The sequence below is a fragment of the Gouania willdenowi genome, chromosome 4 (assembly GCF_900634775.1).
Source record: "Gouania willdenowi chromosome 4, fGouWil2.1, whole genome shotgun sequence".
NCBI classification, from domain to species: Eukaryota; Metazoa; Chordata; class Actinopteri; order Blenniiformes; family Gobiesocidae; genus Gouania; species Gouania willdenowi.
Window position 1 is genome coordinate 25679437 of NC_041047.1, and position 17526 is coordinate 25696962.

General features: G+C 38.2%; 2 protein-coding genes across 3 annotated transcripts; both read right to left on the reverse strand.

The window, feature by feature from the left end:
• Positions 1-1010: 1010 nt before the first annotated feature.
• On the reverse strand, positions 1011-9236 carry LOC114462164 (uncharacterized). The gene is made up of 5 exons (XM_028444849.1): positions 9181-9236; positions 8236-8519; positions 5231-5332; positions 3648-3715; positions 1011-1821 (listed from the first exon to the last, which is right to left on the reverse strand). Exons 2-5 carry the CDS (start codon positions 8466-8468, stop codon positions 1556-1558), a joined length of 669 nt encoding a protein of 222 aa, XP_028300650.1. The 5' UTR covers positions 8469-8519; positions 9181-9236; the 3' UTR covers positions 1011-1555.
• A 744-nt stretch (positions 9237-9980) lies between these two features.
• Positions 9981-17046, reverse strand: LOC114461402 (uncharacterized). 2 transcript variants are annotated; one of them, XR_003673834.1, is made up of 5 exons: positions 15778-17046; positions 14725-14826; positions 13756-13878; positions 13484-13560; positions 9981-10586 (listed from the first exon to the last, which is right to left on the reverse strand). XR_003673834.1 is itself a non-coding variant. In XM_028443407.1 (4 exons), exons 1-4 carry the CDS (start codon positions 16023-16025, stop codon positions 10381-10383), a joined length of 633 nt encoding a protein of 210 aa, XP_028299208.1. In that variant the 5' UTR covers positions 16026-17046; the 3' UTR covers positions 9981-10380. The 2 variants fall into 2 exon arrangements, 1 of the variants encoding a protein (XP_028299208.1); XM_028443407.1 differs by lacking the exon at positions 13756-13878.
• Positions 17047-17526: the final 480 nt, after the last annotated feature.

A 17526-nucleotide genomic window follows, 5' to 3' on the forward strand; every position in this document is an offset into this window, starting at 1 on the left:
AGACAATCACAGGATATGGGGAGAATTAGAACATCTGCTGGGGCTTTTTAGAGAAGTGAAGTGAGCTGTACTATTTCTTCATTCCTATTCATCACCAATGTATCGTCTTCTCTTTCATTTCCATCATAAGTTAGCCAGGCCAATAAAACCAAGGGATAATCTATGTATGATGACAGTATCCACATTCCCCCTTTGCTTTGGATCAAATACACAAAGACACAAATTCCAGATCACAGTGGATCTACAAGCAATAAATGATTTAGTGTTTTTAAAGTTTTTACTTGTTAAGATCTAAAACATTTACAAATCTGTGGGGCAGATTTACTAAACTGTACCAAGTAAGTGTAAAGTTAATTAGAAAATGTCATTTTACAGCCAATATTAAGGTTCATAGATTGAACAGTAGTGTTTTTTTTTCTTTTTCAATAAAATTTACAGTAACATGGTAAACTCAAGATTAACATGACTACCTGTCAACATTGAGCTGTTGACTCTGAGAGAACCTATGACATCATCAAAAAGTTCAAGTGTGGATGGGAAAATGAATGGGATATATATATATATATATATTTAGGTATTTTATTTTGGTAGCCAGAACATCACAAAAATTGGAGAAGTTTCTGACTTATGCAAATATATAAGTCCGAATCCAATCTTGCTCAGATTCTTGAAAAAAAGGGACAACTTAAAAAGAAAAAAAAAGACTTGTGAGGGGAAGAAAGTCAGATTTACAAACAGAAGTGATGCTCTCTGATTTTAATTTAGATATTTTCCTGGAGAAAAAAAACCTGTCAGATGTCATGTAAGAGATGAATAATCAGACAAACGTCAGTTTCTAAGAAAAAAATATTGTTGACTTTGATACAAAAACCTTGAAATCGTGGGATTGAAGTCAGATTTACCAGAAACGGGTGTCCACTAGCTGTTTCATAAAGTCTATAACTGACTGACCCTTTGCATCAGCAACAATACATCTGCAAAGCTTTTTTTTCCCAAGTTCCAAGAAACAATTTGCACAGCCTTGTTCTTTATTACCTTCACAGAAAATATCTAAATAAATAATTAACGTGCATACATCGAAGTGAGCTCTCATCAAGTCTGAAGACAGTCCTTAATCTGTCTTGCATTTCCCCAACATCATTACCAGTTACACATTCTAGTTTATTGTTATTATTCACAAGTGCGAACAAAGAGTTAAAATAAGGTCACAATAATATTGGGGAAAAAACTATTTATTTCATCAAAAATATACATTTTTTTAAAACTCTATTGAAGAATGTTCCCACGGTGTGATATTCAGTTTGATTTCAGGTTCAAACTCTTCAATAAAGAGTTATTAAGTTAGTTATTTAGTGAGGTGAAATGTTTCTTCTCTTTGGGTTTTTGGCCTCTTTTCAAAAATGTAAAACTAATACAAAAGGTTAACGTAGTAAATTCATTTAAAGTCTGTGAGAAGTTCCTGCCAACCATCATCATCATCACCACCACCACCACTAACACTGACAGAGTCACTTTCCTGTCCATCAGTCTGTTGTTGTGTCTCTGTTTGTGCTGGTCATGATGTTTCTGTTTGTTGTTCATAGTTGTCCTCAGGTTCCTCTTTTTTTATCACATCAGCTGAGCTGCAGGTTTGAGGTTCTTCTTTGACGTTCGCCTCAGTTAGCTGAGTTACAGGTTTCTCCTCGTCATCTTCACTCTTCACAACAACAGCGATGATATCCGACTGCTGCTGCCCACAAAGCTGGTATCCTGCTTGATTTTCCCAGAATTCCACCTGTTCCTTCTTTATGTAAAGATGCTCTGTGTTTCCAGAACTTGAACCTGGTTCACAGAAAACAAAGCAACATTGGTTATTAGAAAAGCTTGCACTTGGAAAAAAAACAACATTTGAACCAATGAGTCGGCCTTTGACCCTGCTCAGCCAGCACCACTAAATGCTAAGCTAATTCAAACATGTGGGACTGGTCTCTGGTATAGAGTTGGACAGCAGCACGTTTACCGTCTGCAACACAAAGTAGTCAAAAAAAGATGTGGATTTGATTTTTTCAGGCTGCTTTAACACCAGTATAGGTCCAGATTCAGTCAGAATGGGTGTGGAACCAATGTTAATTTTATCACTTTAATTTAGCTCGGGTTGTATTTACAGCATACTGTAACAAAGGAGAGGAACAGAACTATTCTTTTTAAGTCTAACAAATGAGAAAAGTTGTTTTAATGCCAAACTATTGCGCTTTGTTTTCATTCTCATGTAAACATTATAGTGACATTTGCTAAAATATTAACAATTCTAAAATTTAAAAAAACTAGATAAAAACAATAAAGTGAAAGCATTTTGTTTTGATTCTCTATTTGTTATGTAAAATCTAAAATTTTTTTAGAATTGATTAGTAAAGGATGTTGAAAATACAAAGGTTGACTGTTTCATAGACACTGAAGACATTTGCTAAGACTGTGTTCAATTAAAACTTGTCAAACCGTACAAGCTGTATTTATTAATAAAGTAGTATCTTCCACCTTTGTTATTAACTCATTCAGTGCCAGCCATTTTCAGAATTTCTACCCCCCTCAGTGCCAGCCATTTTAGAGCATTTTGACTGATTTTTAAAGAGCCACATATTTTGTACTGTGAATCTGAAATCTGACACCAGATTAAAGTCTCTACTTTCATCAGAAAAAAATAGTTTGTAGCTTGTTTCGTACTTCTGTAATCAGCATTTGAATACAGCAAGTTTTACACAAATAGCCAGTTTCAGAGCAAAACGCTGAGAAAACACACTTTTTCTAAAATAAAAAAAATCTCTCAGTGACTTTGAAGTTGGTTTCCTTCTAAAAAAAAACAAAAAAAACAAAACAACACTGAGACAAGGCTTTTGATGGCAAAATTATTATTATTTTGCTATCTGGCTCACAGTTGAATGTTTTGCTTACTGTATTTTGTATCTGTTCCCACCCGTCAATCACACAGACGTAACTTTCTCTTCCTCCCTACATGCAGAAATGACCCGTTTAGCCCAGTTTGTTGATAGTTTTATCTGGATACTTCACACTTCATAGCGCCATAATCTCCCATATCCCTGCTTCTCCCTCCTTAGCTAATGCTAGCATCAGTGGCTAATCTGTCAATCAAAGGTGCGCTGCTGCTGCCACCTTCAGGGCACCAGTTGGTCACTACATCAACAGAGCAGCCTTATATTCACAGTAGAACTCCGTCACAGTGTATCCTAGCAACTTCCGTGAAAAAAAGCAATTGACGAGTTTTCTCGTCAATGACACTGAGCGTTCAGATTTGAAATGACAAATTATCTTGTCAATGGCACTGAGTGAGTTAAAACTAATTGTTGGAGATCTACTTCGTACAGGTGACACACAGTATTTATATTTTTTTATACTACCAAACATAAGTTTTAATTAGGCTTGTGAATATTTAGTGACAGAACATAAAACAGACATGTTTTACTCCCATGGAAAAAAAAACTCTCACACTGTGGATTAATTTTTACACCTTTATCAGAATGAACAGCCCAACTTTTCCAACTAAATATTTCAGATGGAAGAGAATACTAAAATGTATCTTTGCTGATTTATTCACTTGTTTTGCAAATGTTTTCATACACAAACAACAGAATCTAGCAGTAAACAGTGCAGACCTGTAGAAGAGTTGGAGTGAACTTTATGGTTGAAGGTACAAGTGGTGTTGTCAGTGGTGTTGTGGTCTCTGGAAAAGAAAGGCATAGTCATTGTTTTTTTCTTTTTTTTAAACAATCCCAGACAAACACAGTGCTTTAATCTCTGATGCTTGATCTCAGAGGAAGGATTATGAAATTACTAAACCAATACTGGCCCACACAGACCAATAACAGGAAACTACGCATTCTGATTGATTTAGAAGTGACTCTATGCAATACTGACAGAAAAATGACTACACCAGTGATCCTCATCATCTTCTATTTTTCTTCCACAGAGATCTAACCTCCCTTCATCTGTCAAGGCTGTTTGCTGACTCAGAAATCTCTCTCTCTCTTCTAGAAATTTCTAAAAAAGAAAAAAACCACTGTGGGGAAAAAACGAACCTGATATTACGGTTCAACTGGTAATTCAGTGTAAATTATTGTTAACATGCTACTATTGCTAGGTTATATCATATAATGTAACATGCTAGATTATGTTCACATTTCTATTCAGGAAAAAAGCTTCTGTGAAAAGAAAACAAACTTACAAATCAAACAATCTCAGAGCGAATTATAAAGTATTTGAAACAAGACTGTTGTAATAATAATGTATTGGATTTATATAGCACCTTTTTATGGTGACTCAAAGCGCTTTACATGACATTCTTTCATTTCGCACTTAGTGGTGGTAAGCTACTACTGTAGCCACTGATGCCCTGGGGCAGACTGACTGAAAGCGATGCTGCCAAGCCCGGCCTTGCTTGGCTTCTGATGAGATCGGGCAATGACGGGTAGGTATTTTTGTTCTTCTTCCTTTGTGGTTTGTTATATATAAGTCATACAGTTGTGTGTGAAAGTCAGGGCACCCCTTTAAAAACAGCATATTTTATATATTTAAAAAGTTATATTCATATTTACTGTCTCTCTGGTATATGGGAAAAAAAAGACAATATTGTCAGGAAACATTAATGCATAGTTACATTTTATTTTATAAATTGAACAAAATTACAAAAATGAAAAACATAATTTTGGCATGTGCAAAATGGAATGGCCTTCACAGTCTCCCGACTTAAACATTATCGAAAATCTGTCGGTAGATCTTAAAAGAGCTGTGCATGCAAGACGTCCTAGGAATATTGCAGAACTGGAAGCCTTTTGCAAGGAAGAATGGGGAAAAATCCCAAATAATAGAATCCAGAGACTTGTTGTTGGCTATAAGAAGCGTTTACAAGCTGTGATATCTGCCAGAGGGGGTGTTACTAAGTACTGAAGGTACTGATGCTGTAGGGTGCCCCGACATTTGCACATGCCAAAATTATGTTTTTCATTTTTGTAATTCTGTTCAATTTATAAAATAAAATATATACAATATTGTCTTTTTTTCCCATATACCAGAGAGACAGTAAATATGAATATAACTTTTTAAATATATAAAATATGCTGTTTTTAAAGGGGTGCCCTGACTTTCGCACACAACTGTATGTCTATTTCCAGGTAAATGCAAATTGAACCTCTGGGAGCTGAAAGTCTGTACAAATTTCTAAACAGCAAGTTAAACTCACCTGTCAACCAGAGACTCAGAAACAATAGTTGAAACACGTTGGTTAGGGGGTCTCTTCTCTCTGCGTTTCGGCAACTGGAAAGATGATGGATTCTTCTCATAGCTACAAAAACATAAATATACTATTACTACATCACCACAGCTGTAAAACATCATGTTCAAAGAAATTAATATAACTTTTTTTTTAAATCAAAAATTTAATGCACACTGGCTGTCCAATATGATCCAAATGTCCTCTTCAGTACAAGCGCCCTCTACTCAGGGTCCAGCATGAGATGTGATAAGTAAAAACCCTCAAAGCTTTGTGCAGAAAGCACAGATAAGTCAAATAAGCAGTATGTACCGATGACAGGTGATTAGGGCTGCTCAATTAATCAAAATTTGATTACGATTTTGATTATTACACCCAACGATTACAAAAATAATATAATCGAGAAAAAAAGATGATTTTAATTATGACTAAAATACTCGTGATTATTATTTTTTCTATAATCGAGCAGCCCTACTGGTGATATAGATTAGATAATGACTATTTCAACTGGTGACCGACTTATGTTTCTTTTATTTCGAGTAAAGATTCTTTATTCATTCATCTCGCAGTGGGGAAATTTACTGACAGTACAAACTACAGTACAAGCAGTAAAAGCGTGGGCGTAACTCTGTGTGAAGACATGTCACATGCATAGATGGGTTTCTCGTGTAAAAAAATCCTGCTTCAGAGTGAGCTGATATCAATGACGATGCCTCCTCCAGTTCTCCTTGACTCAATTGCAATACATTTTCTTTTCATGTAAACATGTATTTGTTTTTCAATGCATCATAAATAAGAATGTATATAAATCATTAGACGTGTGTAATCATGTACTTTGTGGTCAGTCATCTACAAAACATTTATGTCAGGGGTTCACAACCATCCGCAGTGAACTGAAGCTTCAGGGGAGTGACATGTAGGCTACTAGTAAATATTATTTATCTAATAATACATAAATAATTTTACATCTTTATCAGTTGAACTAAAATAAATAAAATTTTGTCAATATCAAGCAATTTAAAGGTGCAGTAGGTAACTTGGAGGAGAGGACTTAGCATTAAATTTGAACAAGTACAGCTTTCAGATCCCTCGCCCGCTCTCCGCTTGCTTTCCTGCCCTGCCTCCAAAGTCCCTGCCCCAGAGGAGGCTGGCATGAGTATGGATAAATGGCCAGTAAACTTTAGGTTATGTATATAACCCCAGTTCTAAGCGTAATATGAGTGAGATGTCTCATTATGGGATGCAACCTCTGCCTGCATTCCTCAAAAGCATTATTTTAATCTGCCAATCTCCTGATTGGCCGGTGAAGCATGTCCGTCCGCTAGGAACCTACCCACCTCCTATAACAGGACAGACGCGGCCGTTCAAAATAAGCACTTTTTCTCCTTGTTTGAGCAAGAAGGGTAGTCTGGTGAGACATCTCACTCATATTACTCATAGAACCAGGGTTATATACATAACCTAAAGTTCTATTTCATAATATTTCGTGAGATGTCTCACTATGGGACATGGAAATTCCTGTCGTGCAGACATGCTTATCGAGCGGTACCAGCCCCCAGGACAGAAGTTTGATAACATGAAGATAGTAAAAACGCCCGTGCCATGCATGAGGCGGAAACGTCCAGCATGTAAAAGCGGACAAACGTGAGGGGCGAGGTCCAACTCGCCGCTGCACATATGTCATGGACAGACACTCCCCTGAACAAAGCCCAGGATGTGGCAAGATCCCAAGTCGAGTGTGCACGCAGACCCATAGGCAGCTGCAATCCCTGACTCGAGTAAGCCGTGGATGTCACTGACCCTCTTGGCTGACGCCAGAGCCAGTAACAAAACAGCCTTAAGAGAGGCGAACTTCAGGCACACCTCTTACAGTGGTTCAAACGGAGGACGTTTCAGTCCTTCCAGAACCACCGCCAAATCCCACGGCGGTACCAGTGGTCTGGACACGGAAAGGAGCCTGCATGCTCCCTTCATAAGCCGGCAGATCAGTGGGTGCTGACTCGCCGATTTGTCCCCAAAGCTAACGTGACAGGTGGTGATCGCCGTCAAATACACCTTCACAGTGGAAAAGGCTTTGTTTTTGTCAATCAGGTCCTGCAGAAATGACAAAATCACTCCCAACGGGCACTGAAAAGGAATGTGGTTCCTCTGGAGGCACCACCCCTCAAATAGCCTCCACCTAGTAATATAAAGAGATCTAGTGGAGGGGGCTTCTGTATGGTGGTAAGAGCTGTATTTTCCCACTTCTCGACCTAGAGCAGGCACTAGTTCTGCCAGCGTACGTCGACTGGAAAATCCACCAGTGGACAGTTAAACTGGCAAATAACGCGAGATAGCTGAGAGGAAACAAGGTGATTGAATGGTGTGCGTCTGTCCGTGTCCTCCTTTTATAGGAGGTGGGTGGGTCCCTAGCAGACGGACGCGCTTCACCGGCCAATCAGGATTGGTAGATTGAAATAATGCTTTTAAGAAATGCAGAATGGTAAATGGACTTAGTTTATAAAGCGCTTTATCACCACACTGAAGCAGTCTCAAAGCGCTTTACATATCAGCTCATTCACCCAATCACTCTCACATTCACACACCAGTGGGACAGGACTGCCATGCAAGGCGCTCGTCGACCACCGGGAGCAACTTAGGGTTCAGTGTCTTGCCCAAGGACACTTCGACACAGTCAGGTACTGGGATCGAACCCCCAACCTCTCGATCAGAAGACGACCCACAACCACCTGAGCCACCTGAGCAGACAGAGGTTGCATCCCATAGTGAGACATCTCACAAAATATTATGAAATAGAACAACACGACAAAAGCAATAAGACTGTCAGGTCACTTCATAAAGATATTGTCTGCTACTTTCTAATAAAACAACATAACATTAGCCCGACTGCAACATCACAGTAATATAGCATGCACTACTGAGTACTAGTGTAACAATTACAAATCAAACAATTTAAATCAAGCAGGGGTAATTACCAGTCAAGCAGAAATGTTGCTAACTCTGCGTCAGTTTTGAGTCCTTTCAGATCACGGAGTTCCCTCCACCTCTGAAAATCCACTCCGATGTTGATTCTCGACTTGTCCCGGGCTCTGTATAATTCTTTCTTTTTAGGTTTTCTTCCTTCTGGCCTCCTCTTTTTACTTGTCGTCTCTGCCATGTAAGCTGTTGTTGCGAACGGAGCTATCGCTGATGGTTGTTGCTCCGCCATTGCTTTCTCTAAGCTCCTGAAGCTGTTCTGGAGACGTGAGCTTGACCTGAGCTAGTTGCGGAAGAAGAGGGCGGGAGCTGTGATGACAGCTGTCAGACAGTCCATCAAACACAATCTTGGCTCTGATTGGTTATTTTTGCTCGGTTGCGGTGGATTCCGGCAATTTGCAGTAGGAGGGGCTTAATGTTTGTTTTTTTTTCCCTTCTTTCTACAGATTACTAGTTTCATGTAATGCGGTCTTTACATAGTGACAGTTTTAGCAAATATGACCAAAAAAGTCACTTTTATAAGAGTTACCTATTGCACCTTTAATTAAATTATAGCATAGTGTTATTTTTAAAATACGTTAGCGGTGCTAAATTGCACTTTAGCTCACTCTGAGTCCTCTATGATCTCAAAATATGTTCAAATCAAGCTCTAAACATGACCTCTAATACATTCTTACCTGGTCACTAGTAAATGAGCAATGTTAGCATCTGTTTTCAGTCTCAGTCCAACTTTAACTTTCCTCAATGAGTCGAACGCATATCCAATGTTTATTCGGGTGGCACTTCGGGTTCGGTCGTAATTTCGTTTCGACTCACGACTTACCGCTGATAAAAAAAAACCTCGTTTTCGTGATACTGGACTGTGAATTTTGTGTGGTGGTGGGATTGGGTTGTTTTCTGGCCTTAGCAGAATCTATTACTACCCAAATAATATTTTGGTTTACCGCGCTTGTCTTCTTCCGGTCACCAAGCGGTCCTTCTTCTTCTGCTGCTTTTTCTTCTTCTGGTTCTCTGGCAGGTTGTAGTCATGATTTGAAAGGTGCATACCGCCACCTATTGTATCGGAGTATACGACATGAGCTAGAACTACTTTACATTATTGCTAGTTTATTAAAAAACACAACACTAAACTTTATATTCTATTGTATAGTCCTGTGTCCTTAATATTTAATAAATGCTCTGTGTATGCTACTTACCCCCTCTATATCCTGTGGGTCATAACCTATATACATATATGACCCTTTGCTTTAGAGCAAATAAGACACAAATTCCAGATCACAGAGGATCTAAAAGGGCCTAAAAACATTTGATCACAGGTATATCTAGCAATGAATGATGTAGTATTAAAAGCATTTACTGAATCTAAAACATTTACAAAAATGTGGGGCAGATTTACTTGACTGTACCAAGTTAGTTTAAAGTCAATTAGAAAATGTCATATTTACAGCCCATATTAACGTTTACAGGTTGAACAGCAGCTTTCTTTCCTTTTTAGTTTTGCATCACAGCGCATTACCACCACCTGCTGGACTGGAACATAACCATACTATCCCACTGAAAGTCACTGGGTTAAAAAAATAAAATAAATAATTAATTAAATTGGAGAGGTTTCTGGCTTATTCAAATATCACAGAGTAAAGTCAGAATTCAATCTTGCTCAGATTCCTGAGAAAAAGGGACAACTTTAAAATATAAAGAAAAAAACACTTGTGAAGGGAAGAAAGTCAGATTTACAAAAAACAAGTGAAGCTCTAATTTATCTTTATTATTCACACACAGTGCAAACAAAGAGTCAGACACAATGTTGAAAAAAAACTATTAATTTCTTCATAAATATATATTTTCTTAAACTCTATTGGAGAATGTTCCCACGGTATGATATTCAGTTTGATTTCAGGTTCAAACTCTTAAAAAAGAAAAATAAGGAGTTATTTAGTGAGGTGAAATGGTTCCTCTCTTTGGTTTTTTGGCTTCTTTTCAGAAATGTAGAACTAATACAAACGGTTAATGTAGTAAATACATTCAAAGTCTGTGAGAAGTTCCTGCCCAAACATCATCATCATCATCACCACCACCACCACTAACACTGACAGAGTCACTTTCCTGTCCATCAGTCTGTTGTTGTGTGTCTCTGTTTGTGCTGGTCATGATGTTTCTGTTTGTTGTTCATAGTTGTCCTCAGGTTCCTCTTTTTTTATCACATCAGCTGAGCTGCAGGTTTGAGGTTCTTCTTTGACGTTCACCTCAGTTAGCTGAGTTACAGGTTTCTCCTCGTCATCTTCACTCTTCACAACAACAACAGAGATGATATCCTTTATGTAGAGATGCTCTGTGTTTCCAGAACTTGAACCTGGTTCATAGAAAACAAAGCAACATTGGTTATTAGAAGAACTTGCCATTGGAAAAAAAACAACATTTGAATTAATGAGTCGGCCTTTGACCCTGCTCAGCCAGCAGCGCTACATGCTAAGCTAACTCAAACACGTGGGACTGGTCTCTGGTATCGAGTTGGACAGCAACACAAAGTAGTCAAAAAAGATGTGGATTTTATTCAGCTTTCCTTTCAGGCTGCTATGGTATTACCATGACTATTTAAAAAAAATATGACATAAGGCTAAGTGTGCTTTCACACCGTGTGTGTCTGTCAATGGAGCCGAGTGACAGCGGAAAGGACTGATCAATTATTTTCCTTCTCAGTCCGGCTGTATGTTTACAGAACTTATCATTAACAGCGCCGCTTTTTCGGTATAAATGATAAACTTACGGAGTAACTAAAGCATGAGTTCACTCAGAATGTAGGCTCATTCAAGGAGTTAAAGCTGCAATTCGTAGAATCCTCTCTCTGCTCTGTTTTTAAACCAAAACCAAAACTGAACCTCCCTTACCGGTATATTTTCTAAACACTCTTAGCAACTTTTTTCTCAATATAGACTAGTGACAAATGTATGGATTGTATCTTGTGTTAATGGAAACTTTCTGGTGTTTTAGAGACTCTGACTTGAATCTACGTATCACTGTAGTTACTGTCCCGAACAGCTGCTGCTGCCGTCAGCTCCTTTCCGCCACAAGCACACACAGAGGGGGCTGTGATCCCTGCTGACTGCCACTCGGAGCGAAGCATCACTCCGCTTTCAGACTATCTCTCTATAAAAGCAAAGAAGTTCTGCTTGTGTGTGTGTTTGTGGCGCAAATTTCTCCCCAACATGGTGTTTGTTCAAGCTGAAACTTTATGAACAGCTTGCACATAGAACGAGTGTGTGCATCCATTATTTTGGAGTAATATGGTCATTCCAAAATGTTTATTTTCATGTTTGTGTGACCGTTCGCTGTTCAGACCGGATGGACGGGACCCGGAAGTTATGACGGGACCCGTTAGTGTTGAAAACGAACAGCAAAAAAATGCACGTCTCCACGGATATGGCATTATAAACGCTGATATTTTCACTACGTGCTATAAAACCAAATGCACACCTTGGATGTACATGCTGAACGCACACAGGGTCGTTTAGAGAGAGTTGCAACAGCGGAAGAGTTCCCGGAATTTTCAAATAGTTCCCGCGGGTCTATATTCTTTTTTTCTACACACGCATTTCAACAACCTGTGATGGAGTATGTGCATGCGTGCTGCTGATGCACGTGCGTGACAGAGCACCCACGGAGAAGATGGAGAAAGTCCCACACGGCAACCAGGAAGACACATGAGTGAGTGTGTGTGTGTGTGTGTGTGTGTGTGTGTGTGTGTGTGTGTGGCGGACCCTGTGCAGTCATGGGGAAGTGCATTGCATATTGAATCTGATATCGTTGCTATTTTTAAGACCCCGCAGTATACAGTATTACCATATTACCACCCAAGCCTAGTGTGGATATGATTCTCAGCAGTAAAATGTAGAAAGAAGAACATGTAGTAGGTAAAGCACATCAGTGACTCAATCACTCGATTTCTCCTCATCACGTCACAACTTGTTGTCCCTGCAGGCCGCGCTCAGGGAAAACATAGCTGCATAATCTGCCCTAAACATGCTAAGATTATGGGTATTCCAGTAAGCTTCAAACATCCACACGCCTGCCCCATTCACTGCTTTCCATCTACATCTGAGCTGTTTTTTTTTTTATTATTTTATGGGGTTTTTTCTAACTTACTGGAAACGCCCCAAGACCAGTCAGAAACAATGGCCTGATCCACTCCAGACTTTGTTTGCGTGTTCAAACTGATCAAAAGGAAGCAGAGCTTCTGGACAAACGAATCCTAGAGCAAATAAAACACTATTCTTCAAGTCTGTAACAAAGGAAGAGAACAGATCTATTCTCTTTATGTCTTTACCACAAGGACATAAGCAAATCTCTTTAACAATGGAAGGAAACAGATCTATATTCAAATGTATGTAACAGGAAGAGATCTGTACTTTGTCGCCTCCACTCTACAGACAGTGAAGGACAAAGGATTTGTCACTTTAATTACACATGTCACATCGCTTTAAGGGGGATAACTTGAAGTTGCGTTATTTACATTGATTTTAATGTAATCAAGTTGCTTCAGTCACTTCAGTCGCGTTCGGTGTGAAAGCACCTTGAGTCTAACAAAGGAGAGGAAAAGTTGTTTTAACGCCAAACTTCTTGTTAACTATTGTGCTTTGCTTTCATTCTCATGTAAACATTTTAATGACATTTGCTAAAATATTAACAATTGTAAAATAAAATAAAAAATAGATAAAAATAGTCAAGTGTAAGCATTTTATTTTGATTCTCTAATTTTTCATGTAAAATCTAAAACATTTTTTAGAATTGTTTAGTAAAAGATGTTGAAAATCCAAAGGTTGTCTGTTTCATAGACCTTTAGACATTTGTGAAGATTGTGTTCAATTAAAACTTGTCAAACCATACTGTATTTATTAATAAAGTACTATCGTCCATCTTTGTTATTAATATTAATAGTTGGAGATCTACTTCTTACAGGTGACACACACATACAGTATTTATCATTTCTCACACTACCAAATACTAAGTTTTAATAAGGTTCATGAATATTTAGTGACAGAAAATAAAACAGACACGTTTTACTCCCATGGAAAAAAAACTCTCACACTGTGGATTAATTTCTACACCTTGATCCGAATAAACAGCCCAACTTTTCCAACTAAATATCTCAGATAGAAGAGAATAATAAAACGTATCTTTGCTGATTTATTTACTTGTTTTGCAAATGTTTTCATACACAAACAACAGAATCTAGCAGTAAACAGTGCAGACCTTTAGAAGAGTTGGAGTGAACTTTGTGGTTGAAGGCAGCATCAGACGCATCCTCCTCATCAGTGGTGTTGTGGTCTCTGGAAAAGAAAGGCATAGACATTGTTGCTTTTTCTTTTTTTAAACAATCCCAGAAGAACACAGTGCTTTAATCTCTGATGCTTGATCTCAGAGGAAGGATTATGAAATTACTAAACCAATACTGGCCCACACAGACCAATAACAGGAAGCTACGCATTCTTATTGATTTAGAAGTGGCTCTATGCAATACTGACAGAAAAATGACTACACCAGTGATCCTCATCATCTGCTATTTTTCTTCCACAGAGATCTAACCTCCCTTCATCTGTCAAGGCTGTTTGCTGACTCAGCGTTCTCGCTCTCTCTTCTAGAAACTTCTGAAAAAGAAAGAAAAACCACTGTGGGGAAAAACGAACCTGATATTACGGTTCAACTGGTAATTCAGTATAAATTATTGTTAACATGCTACTATTGCTAGGTTATATCATATAATGTAACATGCTAGATTATGTTCACATTTCTATTCAGGAAAAAAGCTTCTGTGAAATAAAAAACTTACAAATCAAACAATCTCAGAGTGAAATATAAAGTATTTGAAACAAAACTGTTGTAATAATAATGTATTGGATTTATATAGTGCCTTATGATCGTGACTCAAAGCGCTTTGCATGGCATTATTCTTTCATTTCGGACTTAGTGGTGGTAAGCTACTACTGTAGCCACTGATGCCCTGGGGCAGACTGACTGAAAGCGATGCTGCCAAGCCCGGCCTTACTTGGCTTCTGATGAGATCGGGCAATGACAGGCAGGTATTTTTGTTCTTCTTCCTTTGTGGTTTGTTATATATAAGTCATATGTCTACTTCCAGGTAAATGCAAATTGGACCTCTGAGAGCTGAAAGTCTGTACAAATTTCTAAACGGCACCCCTTTAAAGTTAAGGTTAGTAATGTTGGAGAGTTATCCAGATTTTAAAGTGTATCTCCTCTAAGCTCCACATCTCTCTGTCCAAACCCACAAACTTGAACGTGCATCTGACAGTAGGTCTGAACAGGGCAGAGGAAAGCTGACACACCCATTTCAGCACATTATCGACCAAACTACCACATGTCTCATTCACCTGTAAGCAAAATATATTATAATTTAAATTAATTTTAAAAAGCATATCCCACCAAAAACAATGATGGTCAAAGCCATGTTCATAGCATGAGCAAGTTAAACTCACCTGTCAACCAGAGACTCAGAAACAATAGTTGAAACATGTTGGGGAGGGGGTTTCTCCTGTCTGCGTTTCGGCAACTGGAAAGACGATGGATTCTTCTCATAGCTACAAAAACATAAATATACTATTACTACATCACCACAGCTGTAAAACATCCTGTTCAAAACCAATATATTCTTATTATTATTATTTTTTTTTTTTTTAAATCAAAATCTTTATGCATACTGGCTGACTGTGCAATATGATCCAAATGTCCTCTTCAGTACAAGCGCCCTCTACTCAGGGACCAGCATGAGATGTGATAAGTAAAAACCCTCAAAGCTTTGTGCAGAAAGCACAGATATGTCAGATACGCAGTATGTAACGAAGACTGGTGATATAGATTAGATAATGACTATTTCAACTGGTGACTGACATGTTTCTTTCGTTTAGAATAAAGATTCTTTATTCAGTCATTCCGCAGTGGGGAAATTTACTGACAGTACAAACTACAGTACAGTGGTCACCTGCAAAACATTTGTCAGGGGTTCACGACCATCCGCAGTGAACTGAAGCTTCAGGGGAGTGACACATAAGCTATGATTAGGTATTATTTATCTAATATTACATATTTTTCAACCGAACTAAAATGAATAAAATTTTTCAATATCAAGCAATTTAAAGGTGCAGTACATAACTTGAGAGAGGACTTAGCATTAAATTTGAACAAGTACAACTTTCAGATCCCTCCCCCTCCGCTGCTCTCCTGCCCTGCCCCCAAAGTCCCTCCCCCAGAGGAGGCTGGCGTGAATATTGCTAAATGGCCAGTAAACCACACAACAAAACTAATAAAACTGTCAGGTCACTTCATAAAGGTATCGTCGGCTACTTTCTAATAAAACAACAGCAACCAGTAACGTTAGCATTAGTATGTGAAACAAGCTAACATCAGCACTACCATCGAAAACAAGCTAACGTTAGCCCGACTGCAACATCACAGTAATATAACATGCACTACTGAGTACTAATGTAACAATTACAAATCAAACATAATGTAAATCAGGCAGGGGTAATTACCCGTCAAGCAGAAAAGTCGCCAACTCTGCGTCAGTTTTGAGTCCTTTCAGATCACGGAGTTCCCTCCACCTCTGAAAATCCACTCCGATGTTGATTCTCGACTTGTCCCGGGCTCTGTCTAATACTTTCTTTTTAGCTTTTCTTTCTTCTTGCCTCCACTTTTTAATCGACGTCTTTGCCGTGTAAGCTGTTAATGCTAACGGCGGTATCGGCAGTTTTTTACTTGCTGATGGTTGTTGCTCCGCCATTGCTTTCTCTAAGCTCTCTGAGATGTGAGCTTAACCAAGTGCGAGCCTGAGCCAGCTGAGGAGGAAGATGAAACACAATCCTGGCTCTGATTGGTTCGTTTTGCTCGGTCGCGATAGATTCTGGCAATTTGCAGTAGGCGGTACTTATTGAGCCTGTTTTTTCAAATTTTTTAGTTTTTTTTAGAAAGTGTCTATTGTACAGTTGCCGTGCGGACAACCGTACAATAGACACTTTAGATACGGTGGACACAGTTTCGTAATAGACACTAATACGGTTAACAAAGTACTCGTATGTATCGTTTTAGGGTTAGGATTAGGTTTAGGTTATAACACAATTTGTTAGGATTAGGTTTAGTCTTAGACACGCGACCTAAACTGACCTAAACTGGCCAATGAGGGGCGCTGCGTACGGATAGAATACCGATATTTTGATACGGCAACCGTACAGATAGCCAGTGCTTTTTTTTTTTTTTTTTTACAGATTACGTGTTTCATGTAATGCTGTCATTACATATTGACAGTTTTAGCAAATATGACAAAAAGTCACTTTTATAAGAGTTGCCTATTGAACCATTAATGAAAATATAACAGTGGTAGTGTGAAATATATTAGCAGTGCTACATTGCACTTTAGCTCACTCTGAGTCCTCTATGATCTCAAAAGATGTTCAAATCAAGCTCTAAACATGACCTCTAATACATTCTTACCTGGTTACTAGTAAATGAGCAATGTTAGTATTTGTTTTCGGTCTCAGTTCAACTTTAACTTTCCTCCATAAATCCAATGTTTATTCGGGTGGCATTTCGGGTACGGTCGTAATTTCGTTTCGACTCGCGACTAACCGCTGATAAAAAAAATAAATAAAAAAAAACTCGTTTTCGTATTACTGGACTGTGAATTTTGTGTGGTGGTGGTATTGGGTTGTTTTCTGGCCTTAGCAGAATCTATTACTACCCAAATAATATTTTGGTTTACCGCGCTTGTCTTCTTCCGGTCACCAAGCGGTCCTTCTTCTTCTACTGCTTTTTCTTCTTCTGGTTCTCTGGCAGGTTGTAGCCATGATTTGAAAGGTGCATACCGCCACCTATTGTATCGGAGTATACTACATGAGCTATACCTATAATTATTGGCACTTTCTATGAAAACAAATGAAATTTTACACTAAACTATACATATATATATATATATAGTACATTCTAAATTTTTACTTGATAAATCTAAAAAATGTACAAATCTGTGGGGCAGATTTACTAGACTGTACCAAGTTAGTTTAAACTAAATTAGAAAATGTCATATTTACAGTCAATATTCATGTTTTTTTCCCTTTTTAGTTTCGTTATTCCAATAGCTTACCTTCACAGGGCATTACCACCATCTGCTGGACTGGAATGTAAACTGGAACATAACCATACTATCCCATTGAAAGTCACTGGGTTAAAAAAATAATAATAAAATAAAATAAAATTGGAGAGGTTTCTGGCTTATTCAAATATCAAAGAAT